This window comes from Belonocnema kinseyi, chromosome 1 (genome assembly GCF_010883055.1).
Source record: "Belonocnema kinseyi isolate 2016_QV_RU_SX_M_011 chromosome 1, B_treatae_v1, whole genome shotgun sequence".
Lineage (NCBI taxonomy): Eukaryota > Metazoa > Arthropoda > Insecta > Hymenoptera > Cynipidae > Belonocnema > Belonocnema kinseyi.
Window position 1 is genome coordinate 107,135,095 of NC_046657.1, and position 12,262 is coordinate 107,147,356.

Sequence of the window (12,262 nt, forward strand, 5' to 3'; positions counted from 1 at the left end):
TGCTAATTGAGTCAGGGTACGAATAGCTAAGTAAGAAGCACAAGCTGTCCCGTAAATAACCGTTGTCAGTCGGTTATCCACCGGATGTTTCTCAGATACAGGAGTCCAAAGAATTCTCTGCAGATCTTGATCATCAGGATGTACGAGAATTTGGCGAAACATCTTTGCTATATCAGCGGTGAAGACGTATCGATACTTTCGCCAGTTAAAAAGTATTAAGGAAATATCACTTTGAAGAGCAGGGCCTGCCATTAGAAATTCGTTCAAACAGTGTTGTTCAGAGGTTTGTCGTGATGCGTCGAAGACCACGCGAAATTTCCACTGAGTGGGTGTGACCTAATTCCTCATATTCTTTCATAAAGTTTTGATAAGCCTTAGCAAGCTGAGGATCCCTGAGGAAACGAGGATGAATATTTGAGAGTGAGCTTAAGGCTACCCGCCGGGTTTCGATAAAAGAAGGTGGATGTTTTGCCTTTAAAGGGAGGCGAACTGTATACCGTCCCTCACCGTTTCGAGAATGCTTATCTGAGTAAAGTTGATCACAGACTTCATCCTCTGGGTTTAGTTTCTTTATAGGCGAGGCCACCTCTTCCACAGCCCAAAAGCGTTGAAGCATTTCTTGCAAGCCATCGTCTAAGGCGCAATGCATGGTTTTAAGTGGTGTTGATGATGTGCGCGCCGCCCACCTTGGAGCGTCCGAAAACAGTGATCCTGAAATGATCCAGCCAAACACAGTATCTTGAGCTATTAATTGAGTTGGTGGAAATCGGCGTAATCCTGAGCGTAAGACTTGGCCATAGACATCGACCCCTAGAATTATATCAATTGAGTCTGGTTCTAGCCAATGAGAATCTGCTAACTTAATATCTGCAAACAGAGCAGAATCAAAATCCGTGGGCTTCCTGGAAGGAAGTTGTGATGTAAGACGTGGCAAAATTGGAGCTTGAACTTCGAGATAAAATGAAGTGTCACTATATGATTGTAGTGATACTTGAGTAGTGGCACGCACAGTACCAGCTCTTGATGCACCAATGCCAGTGAGAACAATCCTTTCTCGGTGCTTGGGAAGTTCAAGTAATTACGCCATTGCCTCAGTAATAATTGAAACTTCAGAACCCTGATCGAACTTAGCGCAGACACGTACTGGAGTTCCTCTAGGGCCAAGAAGCATGACCTGAGCCGTAACGAGAAATACGGAGTGTCTTTAGTCCACCGGAGAAACAATTAACTTTGATCGGTCGAAGGCCATGGAAGACAACAAGCCCGCATGGTACGCACAATAATCATGGTAACCCAACTCAAAGTCCAAAGGCACGATTTGACCGAACAATACTTGCATAATCATTTTATTTTAGTATTTAAAGTTTAATTCCTTTAAGCCACCATCCTTTTCCATAGAATGTGGGGCAGGGGAATCAACTGATGTAATCGAACAGTTCGGTTGTATACAGGCGCGGAAGTCACCTGCATCTCAGAAGAATTCCTGAATAATAACAGGGAACGATTCGACAAATATCCTTGCTTACCGTTATCCGGAGTGGCCGCAGCAGGTCTCATCGGATGTAAAGCCGTGCGTCTGAACAAACAAATCTATGCAGACGTACAACTACCCGGTATTGTCATTCAACTCGCATTTCTGGTAGAAACACGACTGACAAAAACATGCATAATTGGGATAGATGTACTCGCTGATTACAAAACACAAATTGACCTTGATAAAAGAATGCTCATTTTCCCGTACGTAGAGGGGAAGCCAGCCATAAGAATTCTACAGGACGAAGAGGGTAAGGGGCCTGAGGGGCAATACAATTTGACACACCTAGAAACAGCGACCAGTGATAGATTAGATGTAAAAGAAAATATCCATCATAATACAGGAAATGACAACGTATTACCAACTCAGATAGAATGGAAGGAGATTGAGGAGAAACTATCTGAATGTGGATATCTCACATCGACAGAAAAAAAGCAACTAAGAAGCATTCTGTGGAAAAATTGACGAGTATTTCGCACAGAACCAGGCCTTTTAACAAACTGCCAACACGTATTGAAGGTGCGAGAAGGACAACCTTTCATTACAAGGAGCTATCCGATTCCGATGGCAGATCGAGAAAAGTCGATCTAGAAATCCATACAATGCTGAATATGAGTGTAATACAACGCTCAAAAAGCCCATACATCAATCAGTGATGAAAAGGGATGGCACCGTGCGTTTATGCCTGGATACAAGAAAATTAATCGAGATCTTAATTGAAGATTGGGAGTGCCCAGAATCAGCGGAAGTGTTGTTCCAGAAATGCAAAAGCATTGACATTATGACAAATCTGGAGATGCCGAGACACTTCAATCACATCGGAAAATCATCAACAGCACATGACTCATATTGAAGAGTTCCTGAAAAGATTGGATGAAAATAATCTGACGCTGAATCTAACGAAATCTCATTTTTTTTGCAATGAAACGAAGTTTCTGGGTTTTCTTCTCACCACAGACGGAATAAAACCTGATACAGAAAAAACTAACAGCATCCATGATTTCCCTAGATCTAAAAACGTGAAGAAATTACGAGGATTTCTCGGATTGATTAATTTTCACTCTAAATTCAGTGATCAACAAGCTGCTGAAGCAGTGCCTCTAATGGAATTGATTAAAACGGTAGCGAACTGGAATACAGAATCTACGTATGTACCACCGAAGACAATCAAGGCCATAATCAAAGAATGTCATGATTCGTATGGTCATCCGGGGGCTGAAAAGACTTATAAAATATTATGTGAGTCTTTTTATAGTCCGAAAATGGCAAAACCATACTTAATCAGTCGCATTACGATACGACCGAAATGACACCCTACGAAGCGTTGTGGGGACGGAAACCCAAACGATGGCGGCACGCTATGCTACCTGCGTTACCGCCCCACCCACAGGCAAATAGGACGGAGTAATTAGTAGTCCTTAAAGAGAGAATTAAGAAGAAAAGAGAAAAGCTATTGGGCCGCTTGAATAAGAATGAGAAGGGCGTCAACTACTCTATCGGTGAATGGGTACTTGCAAAGGCTTGCAATGTATCAAGCACGACAAACGGCACAATGGCAAAATTATTATCTCTTTATTTCACGCCAACGATTTACGAAAATACAAACTACCGGAGAGCGAAAGAGGAGGTGGAAAATCATAAACTCGAGTACTTGAGAGGCTTTAGGAAAATTCAGCCTTTGAGAAAGGTCAGTACCAAACATAACGCCGAAGACGCCTGACGCCTACACTCAATACGAAGTCAATGACGACCATCATTACGCTGCAGTACAATGCAATTTAGAAATCGGAGAAGAAGACGTCGTTGAATTCGATTGGAAAGAATTCGAACTAAAAAAAAAATCAAGCTCACGTACAAACTTGATCCGATACTTATATAACATCAAATATAACTATTCTATTTTTGTTTACAAATTTCTCGTTTACTGTTGAAAATCCATGTATTTCCATAAATAAATTTACAAATACATTTACATTTATCATTTGTAAATGTATTTCATGTAGCCAGAAATGTACGCCATAAGGAAACGCAATATCCGGAGATAGAGATACCTGAAAGGGAAATACCACTAATTGATCTGCCGGTGGAAGTACCGATATTTGACCTGACGGAGAGTGATCAAGAAGAAGAAGAAGAAGTATACACGGCTCAAGCTGAGAACCTCGATAGAAAAGAAAGTGAAGCAATCAGCCTGTCAACCGACACTACTCCGGAATAGGTGATACCTATAATTGACATCGAGGAAGAAGAGAAAAATGAAGTACGTGTATCAGCACCAGAAGTACATGAAATCAACACAATCGCCACATAAACCGTAGAAACAGTGGAGAAGGGAGTGCCTACAAACCATACCGCAGAAGAGGATAAAAATGAAGTTCAGGTTTCAACACCTGAAATTCAGGAAAGTGTCTCAATCTCAACACAAGTTATGGAAACATCGGAAGTGGTAGTGCCTATAACTAACGCCATTGAAGAGGAAGAAAAAAAGATTCAGATTTCCATACCGGAGGTTCATGAAATCACACAAAAACCCACACAAACAATGGAAATAGCGGAACCACTGGTCGATGAAAATATGAAAATATGGCCGATGAGGTTGAATACATGTGGAAAAAAAATAATGAAGAGAAACAGAAAGAAAAACAACAACGAGGAATCTTCGCAGTAAAGAGAAGTAGACACGATGCCCTGGTGGAAGATATCCTTACAAACAAAACGGCAAGGGCAACACCGAGATAGGAGACGCCCAACAATAAAAGAGCAGAAAAGAAGAACACTTGGTTTTCGAAAGCGGAGGCAAATCTGCTAGGAACTAAGAATACAGCCATAAACAAGATGAGACTAAGAGACCCATGGTTGTGGTACGTGGAGATGCAGAAAGAGAAGACGAGGATTTTCCAAGAAACCAAGACAGCCGCTCAGATGGAAAGGCGAACACAGGCAACCATAACAAAAGAAGAGAAAGTTTGGAGGCCCCATCCATCCGAAACAAAGGACTCATGGATTAACTACCAGGCCTGGAATTGCGAACGAGCATCCTTTGCAGCACGAAGATCACAGCCAAGTCGAGATTTACCATGCGACTACAATCGAAGCGTTAAGAGATTAAAATCCGCAACGAAGACGGGCAAGTCTGTAAAATAAATATTTAAGTTTATCTATGTTTTCTTTAATATTTTCTACTCTTAAAATCTTTTCTTTTATGAATATCCAACTGCTAGTACTTCTAGTAGAATTAATAATACAATTAAAGTCTGAGTAGCGTAAGTCATTTTTTCTTACTCAGGGACCGAATATATAAGTCAACTTTGAATAACTGTCTTCTTGTGCGAATTTTAAAGAGGGGCAATTGTAACCAGTAGGTTATATCATAAAGCCTGAGCACAGACAACCAGTAAAACTCCCACGAAAATGCACATAAAACTTGCATTCTCGTGGGAGCTCAAAAGGAGCGCAGACTCCAAAGCCTCCCACTCTGCATTTTTCTCATTGAATGACTGTAAAGTAGCATCTTAAAAATCTCGGCTCGGAAGTGGTATCCTCGGAAGTGACTTTCTTGCGCGGTAGCAGTTCTCGTACCCTGAAATTCTGACGACCAAAATCCAGAATAAATCGAAAGTGGGAGCAGCTCGTCCTGCCCCATTTCGCGAAGCAGTGAAGAATGGTTCGCGTTACCACAGAAAACAAGGTCTTTGTGCGCGAAACTTAATCCAGAAAATCCTTAGCCTAAGTAAAGGCAAGAAAAAACTTCACACAGCCGCCATGACGGGAAGAAGCAGCAACAGCAACACCCCTTCGCTACGAAAGAGGCAAAAACAGCCGAACACGGTGACACTGAAACCATAATCACAGTGCCTACTTATGACAGCTTTGGGGTTCTATTGAAGGACTTGCCTGAGGACAACGAACACATGGATGATGAAAGGACAGATACCACAGTAGATGATGAACAACCAAAAATGAAAGAAACAAAGGTTCCACCAATAATCGTCACAGAAAAAATTGACAACTACTCCAAATGCATCAACTCCATCAAGAGTGCGTGTAAAATCAAGGACATTAGGATTGACTATTCAACCACAAAGTTAACAATATACCCAAGGTTAATTCAGGATTCTAGAGCGCTTCAAGAGAAGCTAAATGCGGACAACATGGCATATTATACGTATACACCTAAGTGGCTACGTAAAAAGCGCATAATAGCGAAGAGATTACCCAACCTACCGGCAGAGGAAATCAAGGAGGACCTCAAACGACAAGGACTTGCGTGCGACCAAGTCATTGTACTTAAGAAAAAATCGACTGTACCGAAATCCTACAATGACCCCACATACATGCTCATATTCCACAAGGAAGTCAACATGAAAAAGGTCTGGGAACTTAAGTACGTGTGCCAACCAGTGTCTCCAGAACGTGGGATTTTTCGGCCCCCACCACTCTCCCATCTGGGAGCGACACATTCAAACGTAGCGTGTCGGGGAGTCGGTTCTGTTAAATGCTGCGAAGCCCGGCCTCATGTAAAGCCGAAAATGCACGAGCAGGAACCCGAGCTTTCCCGACCTCACGAATAACGATCTAGCTGCTCCTCAAATTTATTTAGGTTTTGAAATCCCGAGTTACCTTAGAACCATTAGACTTAATGCGAAAAGGCAAATATAATTGACTTTATGTAAATAGATATAGGGGACAAGACTTCTGGGTCAAAAATGTTTCAAACTTAGTGCTGCATGCCTTAGTCATATTTTTAGTAAAGAATGGATTTTTAACAAATAAAAAACGAATTTTCGACAAAATAGTTAAATTTTTCAACCTAAGAAATTACTTTTAAAAGTACATTTTTTAACTTAAACATTGTAGCTTATACCGAAGTTTGCTGTTGAAAAAATTAATTTTCAAACCCAAGTAAATAAATGCGATTTTATCAACAAAAGAAATTAATTTTTATGTAAATCAAATCAATTTGTAAAGAAGAATAATTCTCCAACAAAGAAGATAAATTTATAACTAAAAAGAAAATTTTTAAGAAAAAAAATTGTCAACAAAATTGTCCAATTTTTATCTATAGAAACGAATTTTAAACTAAATATAAGTATTTGATAAAAATGGAATTGTTAAATTTTCAGACAAAAAATGGAATTTTCAACGAAAGAAATTAATTTTCAACTAAAATTATAATGTTTCAACGAAAAATTGAATAGATAAATTTTCAGTTGAAAAATAATTATCAACCCCAAAAAATCAAAGTTTCAACAAAATTTTTGTTAACAAAATAGATAAATTTTCAACGAAAAACTGTTACATTATCAGTTTAAAAGATCAAATTACAAGCAACAATTTTTTAGCAAAATGGTTTAATTTCCAAAAAAATAGATGGACTTTTAACCATTGTGTACCAAAGTAAAAGAAGTTTCAACAAAAAATGCATTTTCATCCAAAGAAAAGAATTCTTGATTAAAATAGATGAATTTGTAAACAAGAAGAATAATTTTCTACCAAAAAAGAAGAATTTTTGACTGAGAAAGTTCAATTTCCTACCAAAAAAAATTCAACCAAAAATGATACAATTAAATTTTTAGTATAAGACAATGTTTTTTCAACAACAGCAAAATCAAATTTTCAACAAAGCAGTTAATTATTATCAACCAAAATAGTTATTTTAAACAATTTTCATTTTAAAACAGTTTCATTTTCGATGGAAGAAATGAATTTTCAACTGAAAATTGTTTTTAAAAAAAAACACACAATCGAAGTTACAACAGAATAGTTCAAATTTTGAACATATAGTTAGATTTTCATTTAAAAAATTATTTTGCAACCAAAAATAGAATGGAATGAATTCTGAGAGAAAATTTAAAAAATATCACAATTTTTTAAAAATTATTTCGTTATTTTTCCATATTATATCATTTTAGAAAAAGTAAGGAATTTAATTCTTATTAAGCTATCTTGCACAATTTTTTCGCACCATTTTTTGTTATGTTTATGTTGGTTTGTCAAATTTGCTCAAATTTGAGTAAGTTTACGAGATATTCAGAAATTTGGAAACGATTAAAAAATAATTAAAACTTGCAAAAAAATCATGAAAAATTTGAATAAGTCTGAAAAATTAGAAGATCAGAAGGTCTGAAAATATCAAAAAAAAAGAATTATTTTTCTAATAATCGTTTGAAAATTTTTAATAATTTTTTTTGCAAAAATGTACTTTAAAAAAAATCAAAAAGATTTTGAAACATCAAACGATTTCCCAAAATTTAAAATAAGAGTGTAGAAGATTTTAAAGCAAAATGTTTCAATTTGGTAAGATTAAAAATTTTTTAAAAACGTAAATAATCCAGTAAATTCAAGAAATATTTAGAATGGAAGAGATTGAAATCGAATTTTAAACTTAAATTTTCTAGGAATGTAGATTTGCAAAAATTTCGAAAAAATAAACTTTAGAAGCTTTAAGGGAATTCAGAAAGATATCAAGGAGATAAAATCATTTTTCTTGAAATTCCTGTGAAAAATTTAGAAGATTATATAAGTCAGGTTTTTGACATCTTGAATGCTTTTTTAAAATTTTCAGAAAAATGTAGTAAGTTAAAAATATTTTTTTAAATTTATTTTATTTTACACTTATTAGAAATATTTATAAACTTGAAAAAATTTCTCAAAATTGATCAATTATTCGTTGATATCTTCTAAACTTCTAAATGTCCTAAACGTCTTTTAAAAAGACTCGAATTTTTATAATATTTTTTTAAATCCAATACAAAAAAATTTAAAGTCCTCTAGGTTCTTTTTTGATACATCTCTTTTCATGCTATTTTAGGTTGCAATCACAATTTTGAGGATTTTAAGAGAAAAGGCCAAAAAGTTATTAACTTGACCTCATTCAAAAGACTAATCATTTGACAAAAATGTTGTCAAATTTTCCTTTGAATGTGGTGTGGAAAGAATTTCATTAAAAATTGTGTGCGATTTTCTGAACAGAAAACTGCATGAATTTCTGAACTTTCTTCTTTTTATTTTTTAAGTGTATTTTAATCTGCTTTACGTTTAGTGAAAAATCATATGCTGAAAAACGATAAGAGAAATATCTATTTCTTCAATTTCTACTATAATTTGAAAGGCCATTCTTCATAGTATTTTACTAACTAATGGAGATATTTTTATAATTTTATTCCTGAAATCTATTCCCTAAGGTCAAACATGGTACACAAATATCGTAAAATTTAAAAAACACCAACTATTTACAGGAATTTTTTCAATAAAAAGCAATGTGTATCATATTCAAAGAAATTTTGGCAATACTAATAAAAGTATTATTATTTTTAATTTAAAAAAAGTTAATGTATAGAGAGTACAGTTTTTATTTGAAATTTCACGACGGTTTTTTGTACCATGTTTGACCCTCGGCCAGAATCAAGGAAAAATATTATAAAAATATGTTCATTAGTTATTAAAATTCTACAAAGACTTACTTTGACAATTTTTTTACACTTTTTATAATCATGAGACATTTCTTCATAAAATAAATTTTGTTGCATTTATTTTACAATTATTTACAATCAGTTTCCAATTAAAATTATTTTACAATTAAAATAAAATTATAAAAGCTAAATCGTTTGATGTGTTTAAAAATCTGCTTGCATTTTTTTAAAGTACCTACATTTTTAAAAATAAAAAATCATTAAAAACTTTCACACGATTATTAGAAAAATAATTCTGTTTTTCTAATCTTGCCAGACCTTTCAATCTCTAATCTTTAAAAATTATTCAAATTTTTCCTGTTTTTTTTCAATTCTGCAAAATTAAAAAAAATGCCTTTAAAGTTTTTCAAATGTTTTGAGAACATTTGAAATCTTTGGCAATGTTTTGAAATGTTTAAAAATAATCTTTTTAAATTCATTTTTGTAAATAAAAAATTATGTTAATTTTTCCTTTAAAAATCTTTACAAGTTTTCATTATTTTCGAATCGTTTCAAAATTGTTGACTCTCTCTAAAACTTACTCAAATTTGAAAGAATTATGTTCCTTAATTTTTTAAAGTTAAGTAATATGGAAAAATTACAACAATTTGCTTCAAAATATTTTACGAACTTTTCAGACAGTTTAGGAATTAATAAAAAATGTTTTGTAATCTTTTTTCAATTTTCTGTTAGAATTCATTCCAAAAAAATTATTTACATTTTTTCCCAAGGAGTTTCTTTCATTATCTTTCATTATCTGAAAGTCCTTCGTGTATCAACTTTTATTACTATTTTTTCATTTTACATACGTCTTGGGGTGATTGCTAGAGAGATTGATCAGCAACCTGGGTCGGAGCAGTGTTGCGGAGCGAACGTGTTATTTACTTAAATAGCACGAGAATTCTGGACAAATCTAAAAAATCTCTATCCCTTCCACACACTACTCCTTTCCCCTGCCGAGTGAGCCACGCCTACCCCGAAAGGGAAATGGCTTAATGGTGTAATAATAATAATAATAATAATAATAATAATAATAATATATTTTATCTTATCAAAATTTAATATAAAAGTCTGAAATGTTAAGTGTATTTAAATACTACAATTTTTAATGTTTCCATATTTTTATAAATAATTCAACAAATTTTATGTGTAATTAAAATAAACTTTTTTTAATTCTCATTGAACTTATTCCAAGTTACCTTTTTTTGAATTTTAAAAATTGATGTAATTACTTATTCTGATTAGAAATAATTGAACCTCTTGCGAATAAAATCAGGGATTCTGCTTGAGAAGAAATGTGCTGAAAGTAATTAAAAAAAAATCATTCGAATTTCAATTTTAAAGACTGATAATTGTACACAACTTCCAGGCGCATCTTTCTTATTCTTTTTTTATTCTTAGAATTTTTAGGGTTTTCAGTTTTTTAAATCAGTTTACCCTATGTTTATAAAACTCCTCTGAACTTTAAATTCTTTTTTAATCTCATAAATTCTACTCAATATTCATTGAATTTATTCGATTATTTGCACTTTTAAAAAATTTGTAATGTTATCGAATTAAAAAATGTTGATTTTAAAACCTTTCACACTCTTTTTGAAATTTTAGGAAATTGTTTGATGTGTTTAAAAATCTTCTTTAATTTTCTTTTAAAGCACATTTTACAAAATAAACAGTTATTTAAAATTTTCAAACGTTACTTAGGAAAACAATTCTTTTTTTTCTAATCTTGTCTGGACTTCTAATCTTTAAAAATTATTCAAATTTTCCCTGATTTTTTTTATTTTGCAAAATTAAAAAACATTGCCTTTAAACACTTTTAATACTTTGGCAATTTTTGACGTGTTATTGAATGTTTTGAAATGCTTTAAAATAATCTCCTAAAATTAATTTTTCGAAATAAAAAAATCATTTCAATTATTTCTAGGAACCTAAAATAATATTTTTTATTTTCGTAAAAACTTACGAAATTCTTGAAAAATCTTTAAAAGTTTTAATTTTATTTGAATCCTTTCAAAATTTCTAAATATCTCTTAAGCTTTCTCAAATTTGTAAGTAGATTTTTAAAGCAACATATAATTTAAAAAATTGTGTAACAAAATTGCACAAGAAGGTCTAATAAGAATTATGTTCCTTAATTCAAGATATGAAAAAATTGACTCAATCTTTTAAATTTTTCCCAGGCATTATAAGAAAAATAGCTTTACCTCCTTAAAATCTTTCGGAATTCCTGTAAAGTTTCTAAAGTTTATCTTTGAATTCTTTAAAAATCTAATTTTCTAACAGAATTTAAGTTTAAAATTCGATTTGAATCTCTTCAGTTCTTCTTAATATTTCTTGCATTTACTCGATTTTGATCTATTTATTATAATCTTACCACATTGAAACATTTTGCTTTAAAATCTTCTGAAGTCTTCTTTTAAATTTGAGGAAATCCTTTCTCATGTTTAAAATGCTTTTTTAATATTCTCATAAAGTACGTTTTTTAAAATAAAAAGTCATTACAAATTTTCCTACCAATCTTGCAAAAGTTCTGTTTCTAATCTTGTCGGACCTTCTAAGCCTTCTAATCATTAAAAACTATTTAAATTTTTCCTGATTTTCTTTGAAATTCGGCAAAATGAAAAAGATTACTTAAAATCTTCAGATTCTTTATTGATCATTTTAAACATAGTTTAAAATGCATTGGAATTTTTTTAAATCAATTTTTCAAAATAAAATATTATATTAATTATTTGTAGAAACCTAAAAGAATATTTTTCATTTTCATGAAACCTTAAAAAATTCTTTAAAAAATCTTTGCAAATTTTAATTATTTTATAATCGTTTCAAAATTCTTGAATATCTCTTAAACTTACGCAAATTTGAAAGCACATTTTTTAAAACAAAATAAATTTAAGGAAAAATGTACAACAAAATTGTGCAAGAAGGTTTGATACGAATTAATTTCCTCCTTTTTTTCTAAAATTATAGTACATAGCAAAATTGCCTGAACTTTCATTCTCTTGGCACCCTGCGAAATTCAGTTTACTTAAAAACTCCAAATAACCAGTTAGCCACCGAAAACGAATCGCGAAGTTGGGGGGGGGCTCGGGCTCGTGCATTTTCGGCTCTACAGGAGGATGGCCTACGCAACATGTAGCAGAGCAGACTGACGGACACGCTACGTTTGAATGTGTTGCTTCCAGATGGGAGAGTGGTGGGGGCCGAAAAATCTCATGTTCTGGAGACATTAGTGCCAAGTGAAAGTTATCTGTGATACTTACAAGAATCCAAGGAA

General features: G+C 33.0%; 1 protein-coding gene across 1 annotated transcript; it reads right to left on the reverse strand.

Annotated features, from left to right (window-relative positions):
- Nucleotides 1-277: 277 nt before the first annotated feature.
- LOC117179426 lies at nucleotides 278-1,171 on the reverse strand. The gene is made up of 2 exons (XM_033371201.1): nucleotides 1,145-1,171; nucleotides 278-1,060 (listed from the first exon to the last, which is right to left on the reverse strand). The coding sequence occupies exons 1-2, from the start codon at nucleotides 1,169-1,171 to the stop codon at nucleotides 278-280; spliced, it is 810 nt and encodes a 269-aa protein (XP_033227092.1).
- Nucleotides 1,172-12,262: the final 11,091 nt, after the last annotated feature.